This window comes from Calidris pugnax, unplaced genomic scaffold (genome assembly GCF_001431845.1).
Source record: "Calidris pugnax isolate Ruff unplaced genomic scaffold, ASM143184v1 scaffold62, whole genome shotgun sequence".
Taxonomy (NCBI): domain Eukaryota; kingdom Metazoa; phylum Chordata; class Aves; order Charadriiformes; family Scolopacidae; genus Calidris; species Calidris pugnax.
Genome location: NW_015090782.1, coordinates 340,520 through 354,589, shown reverse-complemented (window position 1 = coordinate 354,589; position 14,070 = coordinate 340,520). Strand labels below are relative to the sequence as shown.

Genomic DNA, 14,070 nt, shown 5'->3' with positions numbered 1-14,070 from the left:
GTTTTTCAATGAAAAGGTTACTTTATCAAATTGGATATTGATGGATAAAAATGTTTTCAGGCTTACAAATGCAGAAAGAGGCCAGTGGTCTTGAATGTGGTTTGGAAAGTTATCCCAATAGGTTCAAAATGGAACAAAGAGAAGGGGGTTTCTTTTAATAATTTAAGGTGGGAAATTTGTTGGTTTACTGGTTGTATAACTAACAAAGCAAAACAACATAGCAGTTCACTCAAAGCAATTTATTTACACTTGCTGGTAAACACAACATCGCCTCATTTCCAAGCCTGTTGTATTTCAGTGCCACCTTGTTTTTCAATGAAAAGGTTACTTTATCAAATTGGATATTGATGGATAAAAATGTCTCATGATCTACATCTTATAACCTTTAAAGTGTTAAGTAAGCATTTAAAGGAGTAAAACAGTGAGCAGGCCTTTCAGAAGTACAGAACCACATATCTAGTACATTTTCTCACTAAAGCTTTCAAATAAATATAAGTGTCAAAGCAGAACATTTCACATTGTGTGCAGTAAGTTTACCCATTATTTGTATTTACTACTATACCTAGATGTACACCAAGTGTTAATGGACAGGTGAATTATTTTATCAGGTATCTAGGCTATATAGTTAGTCAAAGAACAGGTACCACCCCCACTTTTTTACCTCTGCAGCTCTAGTGTTATACCTTTTATTTGGGTGGAATATTCAAGCACTTAAGAATGCTCTAGCATGTTTGCATCTCAAGTTATAAGTATTGCTTTTGGTTGGTAGGTCAGAAGCATCCAGATACCTTACAAAAGCAGCACATTACATCCACGATTTTGCCAAAGATGCTGCACAAATACATACATGTAATCTGACATGAATTTTTAATATTGTTTTTTCCTATTTGGGTATGCAACCTTCTGTTTAGACATCAGAGCTTCAGATATTACTTCAGCAATTTTTTTACTCCTAATACTGTAATAGGTGAAGAATATTTATGCATGTTAAAGATGCTGCATTGCTAGATATGGAGCCAGTTTTACAGTTAACAGATAACAGCGAATGGCCTAACAGCACATAGCTAAACAGTTACTTTAACTGATACCATCTTTAGTTTGACAGCTGTATCTAACAATCAGTGCAAAGCTTTTGGGGGTGGAAACAAAAAAAAACAACAACCAGACTATTAAAAGAAGTCACATACTTCTATATAATATTCAGTCAGATGAATGAAAGTCATTACCAATTCTGTAAGGTGTGAGAATTCCCCTTTGAGGCAGTTCTGTTTTAAAACAGTGAGGGCTCGTCAAGTACTTAAGACACAGGTGTCCATTACATTGCTCTTACTCTGCAAGATCCACAATTCTTTAGAATATGAGCACAAAGTTCAGTAATTTAAGATCCTGTCAAAAGTTACTGCATTTAACACAATACTACTTTGCTTCAGTTGAGAACACTGCAGTGAGTGAACTTAAATCCTTTCTTACATACGGAGACTTCTATTCAGCAGGAATGCTCCTTATGACATTTTTTTTCAGGCTACATTAGTCTCAAAGTCCCATAAAGTCTACCCACAAAAGACCTTTTGAATAGCAACACTTACTTTCCTGGAAGCTTAGACTTTATGTATCACGTTTATTTGTGGCAATGACTGTTTATCACTGAACACCACCGAGATACTTAGAAAAAGGAGACAGCTTATTCTTACCTTATCCTACAACTCCTTAATATTTAGAATTGTTCCAGGCTGTCCTTTTTCTTTCAATGTTGAATTTTCTTTGTAGAATAGTTGGAACACAATCATTACATGAACAGCTGCATCTACTTGCCTATCACCCTGTCACTAAATTATTTGTGTACCAAGATTATTGATTTAAACTCAAACTTCAGAACCCAGTATTTGACTGTTGCATCAAATCCTGCAGCTAAGATTAAAACAGTTGTGAAGAGTACGTGAAATTCTTTGCACACATTTGAAATGCATTCCTTAAAACTCAACCAGCTGTCAGTTAACCCTACCTTTAGAGCAGCTACAGGTTTAAGAAAGACATCAACATTCATGATAAATTGTATTTAGATACCTCCATCCTCTAGCAGCTACAAGGAAAGCCCACCATACTGATGAAAGTGTAACCTCAGATATTTGCAAATACTGTTTTTGTCTTTAAAGCTTCTTTAGCAATTTATTTTGTACTTTAAGTATTTTTAAAGACCACAGTTCTGTTTTCCTTACCTGCCACCAATCGGATAGTTCCCAAAATACCATATATAGGCCTTGTAACGGCTGAAGGGGGAACATCTTTCTTAACTGAAAAGCAGAGGAAAAAAAATCAGAATTTCAGACTGCTTTTTTCATGACTACATCAAAAAACAAACTCGGTTTGTCAAAGCTTCTTGGTCAAATCCCAAATTTTTCTAGAGTCCTAAGTATAAGCAGCAATGTACTGGAATTTCAAAGCCTCACATGGGGTCAGGAGAGGGAAGGATGTGGAAGTATTCTGACTCAATTGCTCATGTTGTTTAATCAAAATAGTAATTCAATTGAACAAATTCAAGCTTTTGTCCTGCCAGCTTCCAGAAACTTTTTGTTTTGAAGCCGTCAAGGCATCAAGGACAAGCAAACCATAAATGATTGTGCCTCCTGCTTTTGACTGCTTCTTCTGAGCCTCAGCCTATTTCCATGTCATAAGACCCAGTTTACTTTTTGGTCTATCTCTGCAAAGCTACCAACAACACCACTATGTGGCAATGGATACAGTATTTCAAACAACATACCAAGAGATCCAAAAGGTACTGAAGTATCAATTAGAAGTCCTAGTATTTTAAGTTTTTATCTATCCACATTTCTCAAATAGCAGAAGGGACATTAAAGAAGTTAAAAAAAGCACCTCTAAGACACCCACGCCAGAGCTCGGCATTTTCCCAGAACTTGGAGAACAAAGAAAGATAGCTCTCAATTTTTTTTGTTTTAAACGCCTTGCAGGTTCATCTCATAAAACACCAGTATTGAGAAGAGACGACGACTAACAAGAGACTTGGGGCAGCTATCTTTACAGTTTTGAAGAAACAACTTTGAAGGAGAAATTGAAATATTACACTACAACACCAAAATTATCAGTGAGATAGGCATACAGCTCTTACACGAAGTATCCAAGAGACCTGATATAGGAAGAGAATGACTGCTTTTATATTAACATACTGTAGCATTTCTATTTGTTTAGAGATTAGTCATTCTGCAGTACAAACTCTGAAAGTATCAAAAGGGAAGTCACCCATTGCCATAATTTCTTGTCATTTAATGCATATTCTTTGATTGTTTTTATGCATTAGTTTCACACTCTTAAAAAAACAACTAAAAATTTTGAAGACTAAGTATCAAAAGGGAAGTCACCCATTGCCATCATTTTTTGTCATTTAATGCATATTCCTTGATTGTTTTTATGCATTAGTTTCACATTCTTAAAAAAAAAGAGCAACTAAAATTTTGAAGACCTCTGCATCAGTATGCTTAAGACTACTTGCACTAACATTTGAATCATGACGACTAACAAGAGACTTGGGGCAGCTATCTTTACAGTTTTGAAGAAACAACTTTGAAGGAGAAATTGAAATATTACACTACAACACCAAAATTATCAGTGAGATAGGCATACAGCTCTTACACGAAGTATCCAAGAGACCTGATATAGGAAGAGAATGACTGCTTTTATATTAACATACTGTAGCATTTCTATTTGTTTAGAGATTAGTCATTCTGCAGTACAAACTCTGAAAGTATCAAAAGGGAAGTCACCCATTGCCATAATTTCTTGTCATTTAATGCATATTCTTTGATTGTTTTTATGCATTAGTTTCACACTCTTAAAAAAACAACTAAAAATTTTGAAGACTTCTGCATCAGTATGCTTAAGACTACTTGCACTAACATTTGAATCAGATTTGCAACAGAACTAGCTTTATAGTCAATTCTTTGATTGTTTTTATGCATTAGTTTCACACTCTTAAAAAAACAACTAAAAATTTTGAAGACTTCTGCATCAGTATGCTTAAGACTACTTGCACTAACATTTGAATCAGATTTGCAACAGAACTAGCTTTACAGTCAGGGGGTTTTACTCTTCCTGTTTCTAGAGACTTTATGAAAATTCAGGTTTCAGTATTAAATAAGAGACAGCACTGAGACAGTTCACCAAAAGCTGTAGAAGCCCAGTGTTCAACCCTTTCCATATTTAATCTTTGACTTGTAGCACGAATCCCAACTAGCTTGGGTGAGTCAGTTTTAGTGTTGTGATGCACAGTCGTACCAAAAACAGGCAAGCACTATCACCCTGGTTACCCACAGCGAGAAGGCATTTCAAACACAGCTCTTTGCAGGACAGAATAAAAAGAACTATTTTAAAACAGTAACTGACAATAAAAACAATTCTTCCAGTATCAATTTAAGGTTCTGGAGATCTTCTGGGAGTGCCTACAGCAAAAAAATAGATTCTTTGATTGTTTTTATGCATTAGTTTCACACTCTTAAAAAAACAACTAAAAATTTTGAAGACTTCTGCATCAGTATGCTTAAGACTACTTGCACTAACATTTGAATCAGATTTGCAACAGAACTAGCTTTACAGTCAGGGGGTTTTACTCTTCCTGTTTCTAGAGACTTTATGAAAATTCAGGTTTCAGTATTAAATAAGAGACAGCACTGAGACAGTTCACCAAAAGCTGTAGAAGCCCAGTGTTCAACCCTTTCCATATTTAATCTTTGACTTGTAGCACGAATCCCAACTAGCTTGGGTGAGTCAGTTTTAGTGTTGTGATGCACAGTCGTACCAAAAACAGGCAAGCACTATCACCCTGGTTACCCACAGCGAGAAGGCATTTCAAACACAGCTCTTTGCAGGACAGAATAAAAAGGACTATTTTAAAACAGTAACTGACGATAAAAACAATTCTTCCAGTATCAATTTAAGGTTCTGGAGATCTTCTGGGAGTGCCTACAGCAAAAAAATAGATAGAGGAACAAATTGAGAAATACAGGTGAGAGAATACCTGTAAGAGTGACTTCCGTGGAGACTCTATCAATAGCGAGCACATCATCTGCTCCATCATCACAAGCTTCCACATAGAATTTCTCTGGTGTTATATGCCTGGAAGAGAATGAATAGGAAAAAGGAATGTGTTTACCAACACTTACTTCGGATTTATTTATACTTAAGCTCTTCACCAGGTGAAAATAGAGCAATCTTAAACCTTATTTTAGCTGCAAAAAAAATTCTCACTGGATTACTTCCCAGCAGCCACCAATGTTGACAGTGCATAAAAAGCAAATAAAACTAATTAGTTACTGCAAAATACATGGCTTGTTTAATAATTTTAATTCTTATTTAATACTGAAAGTTAAAGAGATGAAAGTGAATTTGTGTACTTACTCATGCAAGTTTGAACTATGTCACTTAGAAGTTTGATAAACCAAAGCCAAACTTCAAAAACTAAAGCACCACATCCCCAAAGCAAGTCCAGTAAACACAAAAATAACACCCATAGTATTTAACCTGTTGAGATATTTGCAAGAAGCCAGACACATTACACAGTGTAACAAATATAAGAGTGATGCAGAAATGACTTGTCACTGTATGTAGGAAATGATGAACAACCAACCAACCCCAAACACTTGAACTAGTGTTCTTAACTCTCATAATGATTTCTCTTAGTTTAAGGCTTGACAAGACTAGGGGTCAGAGTTTTAAACATCTTGTTCTGGAAACTTACTCTACAGGATAGATATTTTTAGACTCCTTCACCGTAAATAGATTTTGCATTTCTTCATCTTTTGTATTTTTTTTTAATCTTTCAGAAAGCTGAATTAGAATCCTAATTAGATCAGAAGAGTCCTTTGAAAGAGGTCTAGAAGACCTCTTTCAACATGTCTTAACACCTCACCTTCCACCCACTAAAAGCAGAGCCAACTTCAAAGTTTACCCAACTTCAAAGTTAAAGCCTATTTCTTAGGGTATGTTTTGACTCTCCCCAAGGATGGTGATTCTGCCACCTCTCTGGGCAATTAGAGGAAAGCCAAAGAGACCAAATGCTTGAACTGAGCTGGAAAAAAATCCCCAATCCATAACACAACAACAAACTAAAGCAATCGATAGTTAACTGTTCATCAGGTAATTTAACTTCTTTAAAGGAAAATTAGTCAATGTGTCCTAAAATAGGCAGCACATCAAAGTACTCCCCTTGTAAGTTATCCTTCTTAATCTTTCATGTACTCAGATGAAATGCTTTACCTTTGAAACTGAAAACATCAGAGTAAGAGATAGAAACATGTAATTCATTGAACACTGAAGCCTTAAATCCCCTACTTTGCTTTCATTGCTTCGGTTTTTGATGAAGTGCACATGTGCCTGCCCAGCTCTTTAAAGGGGGTTTCACAGCAATCATGGGAGCTGCTGTTACAATGAAGAACAAACAAGCTTAGGCAGATAGGAACGGGCAGAAAAACCTTAAGGATGTTTATAAGCCCTCAGTTTGCTAAATAATTTTAAAAGAAATCAGGATATACTATTTAAGGTGCAGTCAGAAACTTATTGCAGTTGGCAGGAAACAGTAATAGACATTTTTTCCACAAGAGAAAGCTGCAGCTACTTCACTTCTGTTGGTTTAGTTGAACAGTCAGCTTTTTCTGGAGGTCAGTTGACACACAAGACTCCAGCTAAAAAAATCTGGGGAAAATACAGTGCAAAGTTTAATAATGGACCTGTCATGCCTTTAACATGGATGCTTATGCTCTCTTACTCATCTTAAGCAAAATAAGTAAAAAAAAATATAATAAATCTTTTAACATAGCAGGTTATAGTCCCAAAGTGTCCTAAGTAGTGAGAGCAATAGTTTCAGGTTTGGAATACTCTGTATAAAGAGCACAACATGAAGACACCTACACAGACCATACAGAGCACAACTGAGCATTTCCGTCAATAATTAGTATTTTTAAAAGCTGCTCTTTTCATTATGAAGTGCAACATGGGCATGACCACACTATAGTCTCAGCACTAAGATTCACCCACACATTAGTTAAAGCCTCTTTTCAAACAACTGAGAAAAAGCTTACAGGTGTAGAATATTTGTGATTTAAACAAATTTTCTATTTATTGCACTCAAGAAGAATAATTTCTCCCTGAAGAACATGAAGACTTTTACCCTCATCATCCATGAGTTAAGAAAAATGAATTAAGGCTGCCAGCACAAATAATGCCTACCCTCTCCATACATGTCATACACCCTGCCTTGCTAGAGCAGTCCCCAGCATTTCTCTCTCAAATCATAGCCCATAGTTTCTCTCCTGCCACTACCATTGCCCTTTTAGCAGTTTTTTTAAATCACCTTTATCTCCTCCTACACAATGCCTGTATGTATCTGTCTATCTTTGCTTAAACTACATTTTACCCTCAACCACAGAGAAAACATCACCACCAAAATCCTTCCTACTGTCCTCTCAAAGACCAGATTTGGTGACAAGAGCATCACAGGTAACACAAGACAAGTGATCCCTGTTTTCAGTTCAACGGACCAAACTGGCTGTAGGCTTCAAGAGGGTGTCAAGAGGATGGGGCTAGACTTTTCAGTGGTGCCCAGCAACAGGACAAGGGGCCAGGACACAAACTGGAACGCAGAAAGTTCCAGCTAAATGTAAGGAAAAGCGTCTTTACTTTGAGGGTAGCAGAGCCTTGGAAGAGGCTGCCCAGAGAGGGTGTGGAGTCTTCTTCTCTGGAGATATTCAAAACCCACCTGGATGTGATCCTGCCCAACCTGCTCTAGTTGAACCTGGTTTAGCAGGGGGGTTGGACTAGATTATCCCCCAGAGGTCCCTTCCAACCCCTACCATTCTGTGATTCAGTAGCCTGCAGCACACTAGAACATGGACTGTTTTGCAGCTTTGGGTGTTTTTGTTTTGGAGGTCTTGGGGGGGCAGGAGGTGGTCAGGTTGCCAGTCTATGAACTTGAAAGAACTTAAACTAGTACTTTTCTGTGGGGATCACCATTAAAAACTGCCTAAACATAACTGCACGCACCACAAACTGAAAAGCCCAATGCCCTGCAATACAGTAAATCCTTGCTTCAGAAGAAATGGGAGAATTAGTGCTCTTTGAAGTTTTTAACAGCAAGATGATTCACTTAGTCATTGCTTCATTTCTGTAAATACTTGAAAATTTTCTAAAATAAATATAGTTGAAGAACAGGCCAAGACTCAAAAAGGTTTCAGCCTGTTGTGATTTGGACACAGCCCAAATGCTGATTTACAAATTTACCAACTACCAGAACCAGGCTAGGAGGCTCGTTCTTGTGTAGATAACCTTCTCAGTCATAAGATTGCCGTAAGAAAGATGATTGCCCCCCACTTCTCTTTCAGGAAGGAAGCCGAGGAGCATTGCATGCAAAAATGGTTCCACAGAATCTACTCTGTTCCAAGCCTGTACATCTACCACAAACTTAGAAAGATAACACACATGCTTATTTTACTCATCTGAGAAGATATTAAAATGCTGAAAAGAATGATTATTCACAATGATTAGGAACCTGAAGACAGATTAATTCTGTTCCTTTAATGAAATAAGGAATGGATGAAAGTCCAAGTGCTACTACTATAACAAAATTTAGAAATTAGTATTTTCTAGAAGCCCATAATCTCTGTAGCTTCGTTTGAAACTAGTTTTCATACACCAGACTATATTTTGCTTTGCTATAACCTTCAAATTTGACACTGTAGCCTGCCTTCTCCTTGGCTATGTTGTCACTGCTATCTATAACCATCCAAAACATCAAGAACTCTTAAAAGCAGTATCTTGCTTTGATTACAGCACATAAAACCTTCACAAGATCCGAGTTCCTCCCTTTTACTTTTTTTTTTAAACCTGACCACTGTTATCACAGACCATTTCTCAGTTGCTAAAGAACAAAGGGAGTGATAAATGGAAATAGCTGCCATCGATAACACAACTCATGGTACTCAAGGAAAGATATGGAAGCACTGCAACCACCAAACTCAAGTATTACTGAAGGTGACTTGGAACTCATTTTGAAAGTCTTCTCCAACTGAAACTGTGGGGATTGCTGCCAAGAGACAAAGCAACTTACTCAGTGTAGTTCATTCCTACTATTCAAAGTTGAGAAAAAAAAAGTATCTGCAAGGGATTTAAAAGATGACATAGAAGGAAAACAGCACAGTGGCACATCAGGCTTCAGTTTGAGTTTGGCTGTGGTTTTTGTTTGTGGGTGAGCTTTTTGTTTTGTTTGGTTAGTTTTTTTTAAAACTAAAAACACTTTTGCATTATTTCAATTCATGTTGCCGAAGCAGCAGTCAAAAGGAGAACCTATGTAAAAAAGATCCAGGCTACAATTAGAAAATGCTTTCCAATATCTTGCCTTTATGAAGCAGAAAGAATTCACTGAAAGCCTCACTAAAAATTAAGCCTTTTGATTCTCTAGTTTCTTTAGTTTGGGCACTACCACTCTTGTGAAATCATTCTGGTCACTGACATAATTAAGTACTCTTAGTAGCATAGTGAAACAAGAGAAAACTAAATGGCTCTTCTGAAGATAGTCCCCATACTCTAAGCACTGTGTTGCAGCATAAGTTTTTAAGATGCAAGAGGCATTTTTAATGCCCAGAGAAGAGACTGTTCAACGTGGGCCTGAGAAGAGGAAGAAAGGACCAGTTGGAATCTGAATGAGAGTTAACTCTGTATCTCAGTTATTTCAGTAGCAACCAAGTCAGGTTTACTGTATTCCTGTGCTTCACCAGAAATTAACAGAGGAAGTAGAACAGAGGACCTGATGGAGAGGGTCCAGAGGAGGGCCACAAGGATGATCAAGGGGATGGAGCACCTCTGCTACAAGGACAGGCTGAAGGAACTGGGGTTGTTCAGCCTGGAGAAGAGGAGGCTCCGGGGAGACCTAATAGCAGCCTTCCAGTACCTGAAGGGAGCCTACAGGAAGGCTGGGGAGAGCCTGTTTAGAAAGGCCTGTAGTGACAGGACGAGGGGAAATGGCTTCAAGCTGGAGGGGAACAGATTTAGATTGGAGATTAGAAGGGGGTTCTTTACTGTGAGGGTAGTGGAGCACTGGAACAGGTTGCCCAGGGAGGTGGTTGAGGCCCCATCCCTGGAGATATTCAAGGAGAGGCTCGACGAGGCCCTGGGCAACCTGGTCTAGTTGGGGGTGTCCCTGCTGACTGCGGGGAGGTCGGACTAGATGACCCTTGGAGGTCCCTTCCGGCCTGGGAAATTCTATGATTCTATGATTCTATAAGTAATCCTACCTCAAAACCCTTGAACTGCATCTTAGGTTCTTCTAAGAAAAACCATCTCCTATTGTTTTAACTGACCGCTTTCATGGGTCCTTTTTTAAGGCATTGCCTTCTCTTTTTCAACCATTAATCAAAACATGAGTTGCCCTATTTAATAATCCAAAGTAAAAGGCTGCCTTACAAAAGAAAGTGTTGATACCCAACACAGAAGAAAAAACAAAAATATTTCTTGCTTGTACCATGTATAAAGTCAGCTTAATTTACAGTTAAGTGAGATAGTCTTTTGTTTGTATATTGTTTGTGAAGTTTCACTTCATTAGTTAAATTATAAAGCAGTGTTGTACATCATGGAGATGATAGAGAGTTGCATCTCACATTTTAGTTAGACAAGTCTTATGGACAAGAATATTCCTGTGTTCAGATACAGCACGAAAGAGCACCCATCGTGCTCTAATGGCAACTAAAGATAGTACCTCACTCAATATCACTTAAGCCTTCTAGGCCTCAATGGCCAAACCCTTACTTCAGTAATTGATTATTTTGCCATAAATACTTAACATTGCTCTAATGCAGGAAACTCTTTGATGTCAGCCTCTAAATACTGTAATAAAGCAAGTCAAAAGCACATCCTGTACTGCGCAGCAAGGCATTTGCTGTACTTAAGGTACCAAAGTGGTCTGCAGCGAGATACAAGACATTAGTATATGCACATAGAATCCCAACAGTGTGTTAAGTAACAGTGCTAACACAATGACAGTTTCAACACTCCAGAGATTCCAGATTTTCTAGGTGAGCAGGTGTGCTAATTATACGTCTACAATAAATATTAGTCCTCGAGCAGGAACAGCTCAAGGAACTGGAACATCTCCCATGGAGCAGCAGTTGTTGCAGGGAAGAGAAAGGGAGTATAGTCCCAGGATTAAAAAAACCACAAATGGAAATACCATTTGAAAACAAAAAAAAAAGGTACGTATTAAAGGCATAGCTTCATAATAACTATTTCCAGTTCAGTTCCACTTAAGATGACAATTTACTGTATAAGTTAATGCCCTCCTCAACCAACATCCCTGAGCTTCACCATGACAGCCACTACAATTAAGCAGAAACAAAAAAAAGGGTGTGTAGCTGTTATTTATAGAAATATTATCCAAATGCTGGAAACTCGGTTTAGAAAAAAAGCAAAAAACCCCACAAAGACAAGATGCACTTTTGGACCTCTCCCCAAATAAAGACAGGTGGGAGATGCTGTATTCAAGTGCAGTAGCTACTAATGACTGACCGGTGCAGTCATGAAGTATGTAAGCATAACTGTGTGCACGAGGAGTTAAATTTGAAACACAGCTGGTGTCAGAGACCTTCAGGATGCTGAGAAGGCAATCAGCAACTTAAGTCCTCACCCAAGCACAAAAAAAAAAAGGTGATTTTTAAGCCAGGATTCTCTCTATTCTGCAGACAGTTTTACCAACCAGTTTTTCTTGATTAATTGGAATGAGAGCCTCACTACCATCCACTAGCTTGCTACCTGAAATAGCTGTTTGAATTTTATAATTTATTCCTAATGATACAACAGGAAGTTAAATGTGTACAGCAGCAACATAGATGACAACTACAGACAGCAGCTTTCAGGTTAATAATTTTCCCCAATAAATGTTGGCGTGACTAAACTGGTTCCAGCAGAAGCACAGACACTAGACATCAGAATTTTAACCTGTATCACCTGAACTTGATGGATGACATTGGTCAAGGCGAAAGGGTTTGAGTCACTACTTTTGATAATGTGAGAAACACAAGAGGTTTGCGTTGAGAGCTAGAACCTGCAATTGGATGCGCAGAAGGGGACCCCCCCCAGAGTGCTACAGTGAAGTCCAATACAGGGCCACCAGACTACCCAGGAGAGGCTCAGTTGCAAAATCTGACCTTTTCACAGCAAGAATGAGAAGTCAGTTTAAAAAAAAATAAAAATAAAAACACAACAGCAAAACCGAAACCACTAAATTCCCGAACTGAAGTCTAACCTGGATTTCTCAGCAGAACATTCTCCTTTGACCTTGCCAATCTAGTAAGCTTGACTCATCACCCAAGTTATGGCCTTATATCGTAAAATGCTCGGTAGAAAGTCTGCAGTCTGACATCAAGTCACACAACTTGGTGTGATAACAGCAAAAAAACACACCCCTATTTTTCAGAACAGAAAACAGTTCTCTTTTTAACTTTATGAAAAAAATCACATTAAACTACATTTGACACAGCCTTGTTCTAAAAAAAATCAAAACTTAGTTTTAGATAAGATTAAACTTTAAATGAGAGAATGCTCTACTAGACTGTATCCAGAAGACAGCTTTCACTTAAAAAAAAATTCTCAGTAAGGAGGACTGTGTACGACACGCCACAATTGCTACTCATACAGCTCACCTTTTCTCTTCTGCAGGCAAAAAGATCGCACAAGTTCAGCTTAAAGACAGACAAACATCATTTAGGTGACAAGAGGGAAGGGAAAACAAACAAGCTTTCTGCCAAATAAGCAAGCCTTTCAACCATCACTGGTGATCTTACTCTCCAGTGTCTCCGGTGTCTGTGTACCCTCACATAGCTATCTAATCAAAATAAGGAAAGAAGCCCAGCGATTTTTGAAACATGTAACAGCATTATGACAAACTGTTTATACAGATCTCTAAGAAAGATTTAAGTATGTTTGCTCTGACTCCAGAGAATGACTGTCAAATGAAATTTAACAGAGCATTACGTACAGTTAAATCAGGCTTAAAATTCACTTTCAGATTCTGCTGCCTGAAAATGGCACCAGTAACTCAATTATGGAGCTTCAAGCTAAATATTTAGAGGTCAAAAGCCTGGGAACGCCTTTAGGACACACAAGGACATTTCACTGCTTCATTTCAGACAGCCACAGAGAGTCTTATGCTCGGAACGATTTTTTTGGGGAGTTTGCACCGGCCAGTGTGAGGGCTTAGAATGGAAACGCCTCTTCAGTTTTAACTTTGCATGGCTTGGGTTATGTAACTTCTTTCCCTGTATAAAAGGCAGAGAGCAAACATCTGGCACAGGCCGGTTCAAAGGGTTACATTCTCCCCTCTTGTTTTAATGAAGAAATTGCACCAGGAGGTCTGAGTAATTTACTTGGAAAGTCACAGGAGGAGTCCCCAAAAAGTTCAAAAATCATCAACTGGCACCAAAAGCACGCCACAAAAAAAAAAACCAACCTGTCCCACCAAGGGCCGATGGGCAAGTACGCTCCATGAGCCCTTCTGCCGGCAAGGGACACGGCCTATACGTTACACTGCTGTGCATTACGCTTTACATCGGCGTCGCGGCTGGGGTTTCCCGAGAGTCACCCCCAAAAGGGGTGTGTGTGTGTGGGGGGGAGGCAGCCGGGGGTCCCCCGCAGGCCCGCCGGGGCGAGAACGGCCGCCGGCTCGGCCCCTGGCGCCGGAGAAGCCCCTCACGCCTCATCCCCCCCCACCCCCGCCGCCCCAAGAGGGGAAAGGGCCACGGACACGCCAACCGGCGGCAGCGCCTCCGCCCGCGGCTGCGCTACCGGAGGGAGGCCGAAAGGGGGATCCCATCCGCGGCCAAAGTCCTCCTCCTCCTCCTCCTCCCTTTCCTCCTCCGAGCCCTCCGCCCTGACCCAGGAAAGCCGGGGCGCGGCGGGGCCGTGAGGGGAGCGCCAGAGATGCCGTGAGGGGAAGGTGACGGGGGGGGCACACACACCGGCGGCCGTTGCTCCAACGGTCGGCGCCTCCCCTCCGGCAGGTGACAGAGCCGCGTCCCCCCC

General features: G+C 39.4%; 1 protein-coding gene across 1 annotated transcript in view; it reads right to left on the bottom strand.

The window, feature by feature from the left end:
* The window catches only part of SACM1L (SAC1 suppressor of actin mutations 1-like (yeast)), a 35,216-nt gene that overhangs the window by 20,858 nt on the left and 288 nt on the right, over positions 1-14,070 (bottom strand). Inside the window, exons 2-3 of the mRNA XM_014960385.1 lie at positions 5,027-5,124; positions 2,217-2,291 (exon numbers count right to left, since the gene is read on the bottom strand). Of these exons, the coding sequence (XP_014815871.1) occupies positions 2,217-2,291; positions 5,027-5,124 (173 nt within the window). The remainder of the gene's footprint in view (positions 1-2,216; positions 2,292-5,026; positions 5,125-14,070) is intronic.